Source organism: Dendrobates tinctorius, unplaced genomic scaffold, assembly GCF_039654945.1.
Source record: "Dendrobates tinctorius isolate UK_male_01 unplaced genomic scaffold, ASM3965494v1 ptg000044l, whole genome shotgun sequence".
Lineage (NCBI taxonomy): Eukaryota > Metazoa > Chordata > Amphibia > Anura > Dendrobatidae > Dendrobates > Dendrobates tinctorius.
In genome coordinates this window covers 3,216,659-3,230,855 of record NW_027361712.1, presented here as the reverse complement: position 1 = coordinate 3,230,855, position 14,197 = coordinate 3,216,659, and the positions used below count along the sequence as shown (strand labels likewise).

General features: G+C 43.3%; 1 protein-coding gene across 3 annotated transcripts in view; it reads right to left on the bottom strand.

The window, feature by feature from the left end:
- The window catches only part of LOC141089042 (spindle assembly abnormal protein 6 homolog), a 134,085-nt gene that overhangs the window by 62,712 nt on the left and 57,176 nt on the right, over positions 1-14,197 (bottom strand). For all 3 annotated transcript variants that reach the window (XM_073575311.1, XM_073575313.1, XM_073575312.1), the window contains exons 5-8: positions 9,535-9,706; positions 7,803-7,880; positions 2,676-2,795; positions 2,143-2,334 (exon numbers count right to left, since the gene is read on the bottom strand). In XM_073575311.1, the coding sequence (XP_073431412.1) occupies positions 2,143-2,334; positions 2,676-2,795; positions 7,803-7,880; positions 9,535-9,706 (562 nt within the window). The remainder of the gene's footprint in view (positions 1-2,142; positions 2,335-2,675; positions 2,796-7,802; positions 7,881-9,534; positions 9,707-14,197) is intronic.

The following is a 14,197-nucleotide window of genomic DNA, read 5'->3' as shown; positions in this document are numbered from 1 at the left end:
GTGGCTCTTTAACTTAAAAATGCCCTGGGGGGGGGTGACAGGTTCCCTTTAACTCACGCTTCCGGCCATTGGGCCAGAAATCTTCCCAATGGTGTCCCCCATCACCGGTTAGTTGGCAAGACAACCAGAGGTCTCCTATTGTTGTCACTGCTGGCTTGCTGTGAGCACCACCTGGCGGTCGGCGCTCATAGCAAGTGATTAGACTGCTATATAGAGGCGATCTGATCATCGCCTCTATGTAGCAGAACCGATCGGGTTGTGGCAGCCTCTAGTCTCCCATAGAGACCATTGAAGCATGCAAAAAGTAAAAAAAAAAAAAAATTATTATATATGTGTGTGTGTGTGTGTGTGTGTATGTGTGTGTGTGTGTGTATGTGTGTGTGTGTGTGTGTATATATATATATATACACACACACACACACACACACACACATATATGTTCAAATCGCCCCCTTTTCGTCCCATTCAAAATAAAACAATAATAAAAAAAAAAAAATCAAACATACACATATTTGGTATAACGCCCGATCAACAAAAACAAAAAAAAAAGAAAAGGCTTAACTTTATCGTTAAACGGCGTAGCGAGAAAAAAAGTCAAAATGACAGAAGTTTGTTTGGTTGCCACAACATTGAATTAAAATGCAATAATGGGCGATCAAAAGATTGAATCTGCACCAAAACGGTATAATTTAAAATGTCAGCTTGGCACGCAAAAAAGAAACCCTCACCCAAACAGAGATCACGAAAAATGGAGTATACGAAAAAACACGGCACTCCAGAGAAAAACAGAGGAGAATTGGTGCTCAAGTAAGGTTTCCAACCCAGTGTCTGCAAGTGGCTGCACCCTGGATTGTTTCAGCGGCCTCTTAGCGCTGCACCCACTTGCAGACACTGCTCCAGACAGCGCTGCCACTCTCTCCCTAAGGCCTGCTTCATCCAGTCATATTGTATCCAGCCCCTTTGATAGACTCGAGCTCCAGCTATTACAAAACAAACAGGTATATCCTCCTTGCCATCCATATTTGTCAGCATGGACATTTCTATTCTATTATAGTGATGAACACTCTGGGAGCACATAGCCTCATTTATGGCACAGATGAAATCTGAAAACTGCATCTACACTTATATAATGAATTTCTGCAGTCACTTTCCTTCACTATAGATCCTGCTTCTGACGTCAGATTATGATTTATAATTTTGAATGTGTATTATATGCCTATAGCATTGTCCTGACATATTGTTTTGTTCTCTTGCTTACTTTTTTGTACATTATAGTCTACTCTAAAGAATCAAAAAGACCTTTCTGATGAAGATCCGTTGTTGGACCAAAAACGCTCATATGATACGAGTGTCTATTTTTGTCTGGATGCACAATGAAGAAAAAATTGCTTCTCTGATTTTGAGTGCCAAGTATTTTTGCATTGCGAAAAATGGAGATGCTACGGGTATCGGAAAATGGTGCAATTTTTTTTTTTTTTTTTAACAAAGTTTGGAAATTTTTTTCACCACTTAGATAAAAAATAACCTAGACATGTTTGGTGTCTATGAACTCATAATGACCTGGAGAATCATAATGGCAGGTCAGTTTTAGCATTTAGTGAACCTAGTAAAAAAGCCAAACAAAAAACAAGTGTGAGATTGCACTTTATTTTTGCAATTTCACCGCACTTGGAATTTTTTTCCCCATTTTCTAGTACTCGACATGGTAAAAACCAAATGGTATCATTCAAAAGTACAACTTGCCGCGCAAAAAACAAGTTCTCACACGGCCGTATTGAACGGAAAATAAAAAAAGTTATGGCTCTGAGAAGAAGGGGAGCGAAAAACGAAAACGCAAAACCGATAATACCTCCAGTTATTAAGGGGTTAAAGGAACTAAGTGTAGTTTCTGAAAGAAGTTTACCAGGTTCGACTTTCCTTTATTAAACCACCTAACCTATCTAAGAACGAAATAAAGCTGCCATTATAGGTTTACACCAGAGTTAAAAAAAAAAAAAAAAAAAAAAGAAAAACAGTAAAACCTGTTGTTTTGGTCAAACAATAAGAGCTGGCCATGCTATGCACTCTCTGTGCACCACCTCTAGGTGTGCCTTCTATTTGGGTGCTTGCGCTGCACAGATTCATGCCGCAGACCACACACACCTCTTCCATAGCTCCGAGTTTGCCTTTGAGTTCTCGAATACATGATTCCGACTTGTATTTCCGCTCTGTGAGGTCTTTATTTAGCGCTTCCAACTCACACACTCTGCTCTCCAAGTGCTGGATTGTCCGGGTACTCGAGGATTCCAGCTCCTTCTTCTGCTGCTCATATTGATGCTGGTATTGAGTTTGAATCTATGAAGAATGGATACTTAGTTGGGAGAATTCTACTAAATAAGAAACAAAGCCTTTCCCTACATGTGTGTTCACTACAATGTATCTAAATTGCTGAACATAACAATATTCCCAGCAGAGCAACAGATGGGCAGGGCGAGATTGCATGATACGCTGTGTGTCTACTGCGGAGTGATTACCCATTAGTGAAACGCCTGTGACACGAGCTTTGATTTCCGCACTACAAAGAGGCGTTATAGACAGCATGACAGAACACAGGGAAAGCTACACAGAATAAAAAAAGGTTTGCATTTCACACTCCCAATTGCTGGGTAAAATGAAACAACCCAAAAATGTCAAACCTGTAAGACTTTCTCCCTTTCAGTCGTGATTTCTTGTGTATGCCGACTGGTTAATAAAGACGTCTGTGATGTCCATTCATTCCTCAACTTATTAAGTTCCTTACATTTCTCATCTAGAGCCTGTGAAGAGGTTGAGGTCAGTAAACTCAGCATTGTTATTTAGTTTATATGCTTTTGGAAAGCAAGAATATGCACATTACATTTAAAAAAATTTATAAAAAGAATCACAAGAAGCATCTTGCTATATAATTGCTTTATAATGTTTTCATTTCCTGTCCTGTCCAGAATTCACCATATCCCAGAATTCCAAGCGGAGGAAGTTGACCGACCGCCATATTGGGACACCCAAGTGATGGGTGTCTCAATATGGAAACTGCTGCTGGTACCAACCTATTGTGCAGTACCATCAGTGGAACACCGTCGCACCACACATTCACACTGTACCACCAGCGGAACACTGTCGCACTGCGCCTGCACGAATTCCGCGCAGGCGCAGTGAATCATTCGACTGATCCCGGCGGCAGATGTGCGACGTGTCTACAGGCAGAGCAAGCCGGTCACATTAAAGGGGTTTTCCGAAGAACGAAAGTTTGTTTTAAAAATTACACTGGTCAACAGCATTTTTGGTGCCAAAGATATTTCATCGAATTTAGGGTATTTTTGGGGTGCTGATTCTGAATATGTCATCAGTTTTGCCAGATTGGCTCAAGTTTTTGAGATTTTTGGTATCTTATTTATAGCACTTGTTGGTAAATGCGACGCATCATCTCATTAATTTCTTTGGATTAGTACTTGAACTGAGCAGTTCTCAATATAGTTTTGTGTTAATTAGTGTTCTAAAAGTTTGTTCATAGCTTGATTTTTGCACTAACTTTATGTTGTTGTCTGTTTTCCAGTGAAAAGCATGAACTCATCAAGAAGAAGTTGTCTTAACGATCCAGACTCATTCTGTTACATTTGTGGTGAATACACACTGCCAAAACATAGAAGAAACATAACAGACTTCGTAAAAAAAGTGTATTTTGCCTATTTTGGGGTTATGCTTGGGGACCAAGACAAGTTTTGGGCACCACACATAGTGTGCAAAGCATGTATCGAATTATTACGAAAATGGAGCAAAGGACAAAGAAAAAGCTTCAAATTTGGTGTTCCAATGGTGTGGAGAGAGCCAAAAAATCATCATGATGACTGTTATTTATGGTAAACACAGGTACAGGCACATCTTCACAATGAGGGACAGGCCTTCTTGCAGATTCCATGTTACTCCCATTTTCGTTTCTTATGCTTATTGAATCCTTGCACTTGCACTGCACAGAAATAACAGTCATCATGATGATTTTTTGGCTCTCTCCACACCATTGGAACACCAAATTTGAAGCTTTTTCTTTGTCCTTTGCTCCATTTTCGTAATAATTCGATACATGCTTTGCACACTATGTGTGGTGCCCAAAACTTGTCTTGGTCCCCAAGCATAACCCCAAAATAGGCAAAATACACTTTTTTTACGAAGTGTGTTATGTTTCTTCTATGTTTTGGCAGTGTATATTCACCACAAATGTAACAGAATGAGTCTGGATCGTTAAGACAACTTCTTCATGATGAGTTCATGCTTTTCACTGGAAAACAGACAACAACATAAAGTTAGTGCAAAAATCAAGCTATGAACAAACTTTTAGAACACTAATTAACACAAAACTATATTGAGAACTGCTCAGTTCAAGTACTAATCCAAAGAAATTAATGAGATGATGCGTCGCATTTACCAACAAGTGCTATAAATAAGATACCAAAAATCTCAAAAACTTGAGCCAATCTGGCAAAACTGATGACATATTCAGAATCAGCACCCCAAAAATACCCCAAATTCATTAAAATATTTTGGACACCAGAAAAAAAATTTTTTTTCGTTGACCTGTGTTATCTGTGTCTGACCATGTACGGAGCATACCACATCTCCTGGGCTGGGGAGGAAGCAAAAGTCAATACTGACATTACAGCAAGCGATCACAGAGTCAATACTGACATTACAGCAGGGGATCACAGAAGATTCATTTTGTGAGGTAAAATACTTCACTGACTGTTTTTAAATAATATTTTACCACACAAAATGTATCCTCTGCGATCTCCTGCAGTAATGTCAGTATTGTCTTTTGCTTCCTCCCCTGCCCAGGAGCTGTAGTATGTTCTGTACACGGTCAGACACAGCGGTGAGACAGACAGAGCACAGGGGGGAAACAACTCAAACGGGACAGCATAGGAAGGAGAAAGACAGCAGACAAGGGGGATAGCACACTGGGTAGACAGGTCAAAGAAGAGAGCACAGACGTGAGAAGTCAGCACATGGGGAAAGAGGAAGTGGATAGGTGGGTGAGCACATGGGGGGGGGGAGAGATTCTCAACGCTGCAAAGCCTGCCCCCATCCTGACATTACCGCCCTCCCGATGCGATAGCTCCATCTAGTTAAAGTATAAACTAGCAATTCCCTAGTACTACTCAACCCAATCTGCACTTTGTCTCATAGAAACGGTATTTTTATGGAGGAGAAAAATGATTCAGTTCATCCTCTTATCAGCCAGCAATCACTGGAAACCAGGTGCAAAGCAGCACTTGGGACAGTCAGAAGGTTCCAGGGTAGTAGGGGATCCAGCACACGCGAGTACATAATATCAATGTTTACTCCAAAATTGTTAAAAAACTTATATTCCATAAAAAAGATTAGATAAAAGGTATCTTTTCACGGAACATACACTGGTAAAGGTGTTGGAATAAACACTGATTTTTATCTATTCACGTGTGCTGGATCCCCTACTACCTCATTTTTGGGGGTTAATATGTAGAGTGGTCTCAGGTTTAGCCATAAAAATAAATAAATAAAAGGAAAAAAAATATGTTTAATACCGATTATAAACATAGATAACCTAAAGCTTTTAGAGTAGAACCTTGGGTTTAGTATATTCTTGAAATGTGGCTTTAAAAGGGCAGAATGACAGTTCACGTATTTGTTATTTCTTGTGAGCACATGGTAAAAAATGATGAGGCACCACTAACTGTTGGCAGTTAACACAAATACATAGGTCTTTGTATGACATGACACTCATGCTGTGATTATCCCATTATCTGCACTCAGATCATTTTCAGGCAGGGAGAGAGGATGGTGCGGCTAGGAATCTCTGCATAGAACATGGCAGGGTGCTAATAGTCTTAGGGGTGCAGTCAGAAGGGTCTGATGCTGCAGACCAGCGATAATAATGGCCTATGATATACAGACATTCTAAAAAGACTTCTCTTGCTTAAGTGGGTTTTCTAGTTGAAACATACATTGTAAATGTGTTTGCTCAGAGACATTGTTCTATACAATGCCAGTGTCTAGCATTGGAGCTTATTCAAGTGAAAGGGAATGAGCAGCAACAACAGCCATTGTCCTTGGTCAGAACTGGCATAGTTTCAGGAGAAAACACCAACCCTTTCTTCAGCTTTACTGAACAATATCTGTATCGCTTCTCCAACATGTAATCTTGTGGTAATTGCCATAACCAAGTGGCAAACAAAAAATTTTATTTCCCAGACTTGTGATGTTATTTCAGAGGTTTCAAAATTAAAGGTAATAAGTCACCAGGTGTTGTGACCCCATCTGAGAGCAACATAATATAGGGGCAGAGAACCAAATTAAAGTTGTGCATCACTTACTGGGCTGATTGCTGTCATTTTGATAAAATCCCTGTTTTATTTGCGGTAGATCTACCAATTCTGTGAATATTGAGCTCTGTATAACCTGCCCCCCACACCACTGATAGGCAGCTGTCTGCCCATATGCAGTGTACACAGAAAGTTGCCAATCAGAGGTGGGGCCGGGGATATACAGAGCTCATGTATATGCTTGACTACCTGGCAGGAGGTTTACTTGTCATCTAGTGAAAATCTCCTATTGATAAAACAGGGTGTGGTGTAGTGACCCCTGTGTCCGCTAGGGGGCACTGTGTGGGTGTCCCAGGACAGGCGTATAAGCATTTCCAGTGTCAGATAGCTGTGGGATGCTGAATGATCGTAATGTATCTCAAGGTGGGTGGCCTTGAGATGAAGACTTGTGTATGTGTTGATCAGCAGTGATACTGCTGAGGATTTGTGCCAATGGGTTAGGGAGAGCTACCTACAAATCCACCCAAGGGTGTGTCTAGAACGCCATACTAAAGAATGTATGAATGCTTGTAGGCCCTGTGATGCGGTCATAGCCATGTGACCCGGTGGGCGTGGCTACAGACCACATAAGGTGGCCAGGGTAGGTCACATGAGTGAATGCTTGGACCCGGTTGGTCCATTGTGGAAGGTCCCACTGGGAGATGGGGCTTCCTGCCTGACAGCACGTGAATGCTGTGAGTAAAGGCTGCAAGCATCTGACAGTTCCCAGGGAGAGGGAATGAACGTCTGCAGTGAGCTGAATCAGCCATGAGGTAACCCTGTCGGGGTGAGATATCGGTGAGGCTGAAGAGCCTGAGTACTGGACATTGCGTAACCTGTGTGACCACAGGCTTAACAGAGGGAAGCTCTGTCATGAACGCTATGCTGATTATATGAACTTTATGTTGCAGCTGTGGGTTTATGATGCCTGAATAAACCGCATGGATTGCTACTGTTTTATGGAAAACCCGTGCCGGACGTGATTACTTGGCTGCCAAGCGAGTGTCCCCAACCTTGAATGACAGCGCTACCTTACAAGGGATTTTATCAAAAGTACACTAAGCAGCCAGTAAGTGACATCGCTGGAATCAGGGTCTCTGTCTCTAACATCATGCTGCTTCTCAGTTTAGGTGGTGATAAAAACCTGGTGACAAATTCTCTTTAAAGGAAAATGGACTCAAAATGCTTTTATATAAGCAACATAAAACAACAGATACTTCCCCGAGTGATTATCTGCTGCTCGTCCAATCTCAGCGTTTTGGCTATGATGTGACACCAACAGTACCTAGCTGCTCAACGTGCTCAGCAGCTCATCTCGTGCCTTCTACATCAGTAGAACCGCTGAGCCTAGTGACTGACTGCAGCTGTCATTTGACGTGATATACGATTACCTGGGATTCTATCCAACGTAACAAATATAGAGATCTATATTGTATAGATAATAGCACCAACCTGTTGTGTTAAGCACAGTGTTTGAGAAAAATCCTCTTCAGTTTTCTGTAATTTTCCTTTTAGGACACAATTTTCCAACTATAGATATACAATACAACACAATATCATTATCTATATTATACACAGTCTTAACAAAAAGTTGAATATCATGGCAAAGCAATACTTCATATTGCCAGAAAAGTAAATTACCAAACTAATATACATATTGGGGCAAACATGCACAAAATCATTCTTAGGACAGTTATCTGGGGAGCGAGCGGGGCTGCGGAGGGAGCGAGCGGGGCTGCGGAGGGAGCGAGCGAGCGGGGCTACGGAGGGAGCGAGCGAGCGGGGCTACGGAGGGAGCGAGCGAGCGGGGCTACGGAGGGAGCGAGCGAGCGGGGCTGCGGAGGGAGGGAGCGAGCGGGGCTGCGGAGGGAGGGAGCGAGCGGGGCTGCGGAGGGAGGGAGCGAGTGGGGCTGCGGAGGGAGGGAGCGAGCGGGGCTGCGGAGAGAGGGAGCGAGCGGGGCTGCGGAGGGAGGGAGCGAGCGGGGCTGCGGAGGGAGCGAGCGAGCGGGGCTGCGGAGGGAGAGAGCGGGGCTGCGGAGGGAGAGAGCGGGGCTGCGGAGGGAGAGAGCGGGGCTGCGGAGGGAGAGAGCGAGGCTGCGGAGGGAGAGAGCGGGGCTGCGGAGGGAGAGAGCGAGGCTGCGCAGCGAGAGAGCGGGACCCACAGTTAGTTACTATGCCCAGCCAACGCCAGGCTCTTCAGCTAGTATATAAATAAAAGCAAATTATGGTAAACGTGAAATAAGAATGGAATGAAGACTTAGCAAAAGAGTGACAGATTTACTGTATTGTATGCCAAAAAGATCACATACATTGTAGCTAAAACCTTGATTTTAAAGTCAGTGTGGCTTTTATTTCTCTGGCACATTGACAATCAAGAACGTGCCATCACGACACAGTGTACAAGAAATATACCCCAAATAGGCCAACTAAGAAGTGGTGGAAAGTTAGATTAGAAAGTGTAAATAAAGATGAACCAAACTGAAGCACCAAGGACTACTTTGATACAGGTGGTGTAAACGGCCTAATTACCTCTTGCGCTGTCTAAAAATAATCCCCGATATTCTCAATTTAATTATTAAATCCCCAAAAAGAAATTTAAAAAAAAAAATGGATTAACGCCACTTTCAGGTTCAGCATAATTATACTTCAGATATTGTGAAGCCTAACTTCGCAGAGATATGTTAAAGCACGCAGGTATAAAGGTTAGCTACAAGCTAGTAAACATGGTGAGTGTAAATTGTAACCATATACTAATAATACTACAACGGAAACCTTCCACATTAAAGGGAACCTGTCGGGTGATTCATGCGGCCTGAACCACCAGTCTAGCAGGACCTCCGAGGAGAAACGTGCCAGACCTGTAACTAGTCACAGATTAGCCACCTGGCTCCCGTCTCCGTCTTAAAAGTACGTTTTTTATCTGAAATGCCCCAGCAATCTCTGGTTTAGATCATAATTGACACCTTTTGTTATTATAAAGGATGCAGGGCAGAAACGAAAGATGCACGGTTTTCCATTTTAGCGTGGCCTTTGACCATAGATGCTGGTGAGGCCTCGGGGGAATTATTTGAGAAGTCTTACACTAAAGACTTAGGGTTCTCAGATTCCTCTACAAGTACCACATGACTGTCATCATTTGCACTAGACACAGGGCTAATTGGCCATTATGACTGGCGTCACTAACCTTTAGACTCTTAATGCAGTCAGCAAGATATTTTTTTACATCGGTGTCATTCCCTTCTAAAAGTTTCAATGAGAGGTGAACAAGGTGCTTGAATGGATTGGTTTCGATAATATTTAGGCTTGCAGACGTACAGTCAAGTCCATTTGAAGAGGTTAGAAGCTGCAGCAAAAACCTTTGGAGAAAAATAATTTAAAAAAGTGTAGAGTGTAAAACTATATAATATCTATCTACACACTAATAAATTATATATAAAGTGAGTACATCCCTCATTTTTGTACATATGTTATTATAGCTTTTCATGGGACAACACTGAACATATGACACTGATACAATAAGTAGTCAGTGCGCAGCTTATATAACACTGAAGGTTAATGTGCTCTCTAAATAACGCAACACACAGCCATTAATCTCGAAACCGCTGACAAAAGTGAGTACACCCCCCAAGTGAAATTGGTGAAATTATGTCCAAAATGTGAATATTTTGTGTGGCCACCATTATTTTCAAGCACTGCCTTATCTCCCTTGAGCATGAAGTTCACAAGAGCTTCACAGGTTGCCACTGGTATCCTCTTCCCTCCTCCATGATGACGTCCTAGAACTGATGGATGTTGGATACCTTGTGCTTCTCCACCTTCCATTTGATGATGCTCCACAGATGCTCAATAGGGTTTAGGTCTGGAGACATGGTTGGTTGGTCACTCCAGCACCAATATCGAAGTTTCTTTAGCAAGGTCGTGCTTGTCTTGAAGGTGTTTTTGGCGTCGTTATGTTGGAATACTGCCCTGCAGCACAGTTTCCAAAGGGAGGGGATCATGCTCTGCTTCCGTATGTCACAGAGACATAGATGAGCTCAGCATCATAGGCATCCACCATTGCATACATTTTGGAGATCCAGCAAGCCACTCGGCCTGGGCAAAGGAGTCCAATATAAGAACACTGTTCTGTTTTTACTGGATATGAAATAAAGCTGTCAAGATTTTACCAAAAAGCTAGTTTTTTTCTTTTTTATATTGATGTCACAGTACATGTTGACATTCACGGTTCCCTCAATGAACTGTAGCTCCCCACAGCCAGCAGCACTCATGCAGCCCCAAACCATGATTATCCCACCACCATGCTTGACTGTAGGCAAGACACTCTTGTCTTTGAACTCCTCACCTGGCTGCCGCCAAACATGCTTGACACAATCTGAACCATATAAGTTTATCTTGGTCTCATCAGACCACAGGACATGGTTCCAGTAATCTATGTCCTTAGTCTGATTGTCGTCAGAAAACTGCTGGCTTTCTTGTGCATCATCTTTAGAAATGGCTTCCTTCTGGGACACAGACATGCAGACCAATTTCATGCAGTGTGCAGGGTATAGTCTGAGCCCTGACAGGCTGACCTCCCCTCCCCTTTAACCTCTGCAGCAATGCTGGCAGCACTTATACGTTTAGCACTTAACTTCTTTGGTTTACCATTGCGAGGTCTGTTCTAAGTGGAACCTGTCATGTTAAACCTCTATCTGGTCTTGGTCACCGTGCTTCAGCTCAGTTTCAGGGTCCTGACAATCTTCTTACAGCCTAAGTCATCTTCATGTACAGAAACAAATCTTTTTTTCAGATCCTCAGACAGTTCTTTGCCAAGAGGAGCCATGTTAAACTTCCAGTGACCAGTATGAGAGTGTGAGAGCGACACCAAATTTAACCCACCTGCTCCCCATTCACATCTGAGACTTTGTAACACTAACGAGAGACATGAGTGGAAAAATGGGTAATTGGTCACAATGTGTCCATTTTCATTAAGGGGTGTACTCACTTTTGTGATTTACTGTACATACATACCTACGGTATATATAATATATACACACACTTATCCATCTGACAAGAACAACTTCCTTTAGACCTAAAACCTGGCTGAGCCTGTTAGACGCTTCTTTGTGACAAAAGCAGTGTGTGCAGGGCATAATCCTTTTTCCTAACCCAGCATGAATGTTTCACAGCAAAGCAATCAATTTGTATATGCCACAAATAAACACCATGTCTAAACTTATATCACTCACAAGCACTCTACAGCAACTGCTAAAGAAAAATCCATTAAGAAGAAAGGCAGACAGAATAAAAAAAAAAATCACTAGCTGCATAGCACAGAATACAGTACACACTCGGCCCTACTGGAAGAGACATACTATCTACGGTATATATTATCAGCGAGGGACACATGGCGAGTGTCATTTCTTCTTTTTCATCAAACATCATAATAACCCTCATCCAACCACATGCAGACTGCTTTTTCTGAAGGCGCTAAATATTGGAAGCGTTATCTTTCAAGGAGTGATGACCCAGGGCAGAACCAAGTACGCTTGCAATCTTCCAGCAGATCGATACAATGACCTAAACAACACAATAAAACCTTACTCTAGAGCCAACTCCAAGAGAAAGCAAAACCTCAGATGTAAAATCAACACTTCACACAGCTGTTGTACTGAACTTAATGCGGAGAAGCTTCTTCGTGAACAGAGAGAGTTTCACTCATGTCCAGATTACTACACTAACTGCCAATACTAAAGCCGTCCCAACTAGGACCTCCAGTAGTTTACAGCCTCTCCTGGTTGAGTGATTGTTTCCCTCCTTTAAAGGCTGCAAATGATTATACTTTAAATTTAAGTGTATGATAATCATACTATATATTCTTACTACAAAGAGGACAATTAAAGGGATTCTATCAGCAGTTGTTTGCCATGGAATCTGATTGCAGCATAACATAGGGCAAGAAATCCTGATCCCAGGGATGTATCACTTACTGGGCTGCTTGCTGTAGTTTTCATAGAATACCTGTTTGGTCTGATTTAGATTTTGCAGAGCTAAGAGTTAAACCGTGTATTACCCCGCCCACACCCGACTAGTAGCTTCCTGTGTACACTGTATAATGTGAGCAAGCTGCCAATCAGAGGTGGGGGTGGGGTTACACAGATTAGCTTGACTGGGATGTGCCTGAGCTGTAGTCACATAGTATAATCTCTTGCTGATAAAATGCTGATTGCGTTGAAACTACACAACACAGCCTAACAAGTGACACATCCCTGGAACCGGGGTCTTCTGCCCTACATTATGCTATTCTCAGATTAAAAAGCAAAAAACTGCTGATGGATTGCTACAGCCAACAAAGAAAGTTGCAAAACTGAAAATTTTTGAACCCCTTCATCACGCTACTTGTCATAAATAAGTGCAAAAAAGGAATTAATGAAGGTACTGCATCTGATCTAAGTGAACTGGAAGTGTACACCACTGAGAAGGGGCAATGTAATCCCTAACAAATATAGTTATCAATCCCAGCATGGCTTGCTGACAGCAGTGTTTCTGCACATGAAGTTGCAGTTACATAAGGTCAACCGTTAACAACTGTCCAGGTAACTAGCTAAAGTACATGCACAAAGGGCAGATGTGCCGGTGTCAGCCTCCTCCATTGCAGGATCTCAGCATACAAGACTAATTGCTAGGTCAAGTGGGTGGGAACAGAAAGCCGAGCCTAGGTAGCAATAGGCACTATAGGTGAATATGGTGGAAGCTGATCTAAATGGCTAGTGAAATGTAAGTCTGGACAATTTTTAATAAGAAACCAACTTAGGAAGAACAAATTAACTTCCGTGTGTCTTTATAATGTGGGAAAGGGTCAACACAACGTAGTCTTCCCAAACGTATAAATTCCACTAAAAGAGACGCTTCCAGTAAGATTGGCAAATAAGAACTCTTATTAAACCAGTCTCTTCCCAACATTCCCATCTTAGAGCAATGTTCCAGAGAATACCAGCCTGAAAACGGTTTCAGTGCCAGGGCATGCCAGGCCATCCATTGTGCAGGCAGCTGCAACACAGATCCAGACAAGTGAAGGGGCTGGCTGCATTTCCCAACAGGAAAAAACAGAGGCCACCAAGCACAAATCCCAAGTGTTCCTAAAGAAATCCTAGAGAAATGTCCCTGTAAAATTTGTGCACACATCTGCCTGTAAATCAAGCTGACAGCTCCCGTAAACTAACGCAAAGCTCACTGTTTCGTGCTGAGAAGCATTCAGCAGCTTATTAAGAAATGGCTGAAAGGTGTAACCCAAGCCAGCTTTCATACCTGTAGGAGGGAGGGCCCCCGCAGAGTGTCCGGGCCGGAACCAAAGGGACCGCCATCTAGGTTCCTAAGGGAAATGTTCCCGGGGGCAGAGGGAGAAGGTGGACCGCGGAGACTGACAGAACAGCAGGGGGAGGAGCAAAGAAAAAAGGGGCAGGGAGCGCGCAGGGGAGTGAGTCAGCAAAACAGCAGAGACGGAGCAGTAGACTCTGGGAGCGCCAGAGAGCCAGAACCACAAGCAGTGACCAGAGAGGAGGCCAGCAGCAGACAGGAGACTTTCGGTGGCTTGCTGGGAGAAGGCGCTGGGCTGACCGACAGGAGACTGCCGCTTCACTCCAGCCCGGGGTCGCAGCCTGCCCGCGGCCGTTGCCGCTGCACCCCAGCCCGTTGCGGCCTGTCCACTACCGCCCACGGTCGTTGCCGCTTTACTCCAGTGCACGGCCTATCCGTTACCGCCCGCAGCCACCACCACCCCGCTGTAGTCGGCAGTTGGGGCCTGCTCCTTGCCATCAGTGAAACTATCCGCACAGCCCCAGGCCGTGCATGCGGCCTACCAACTGCCA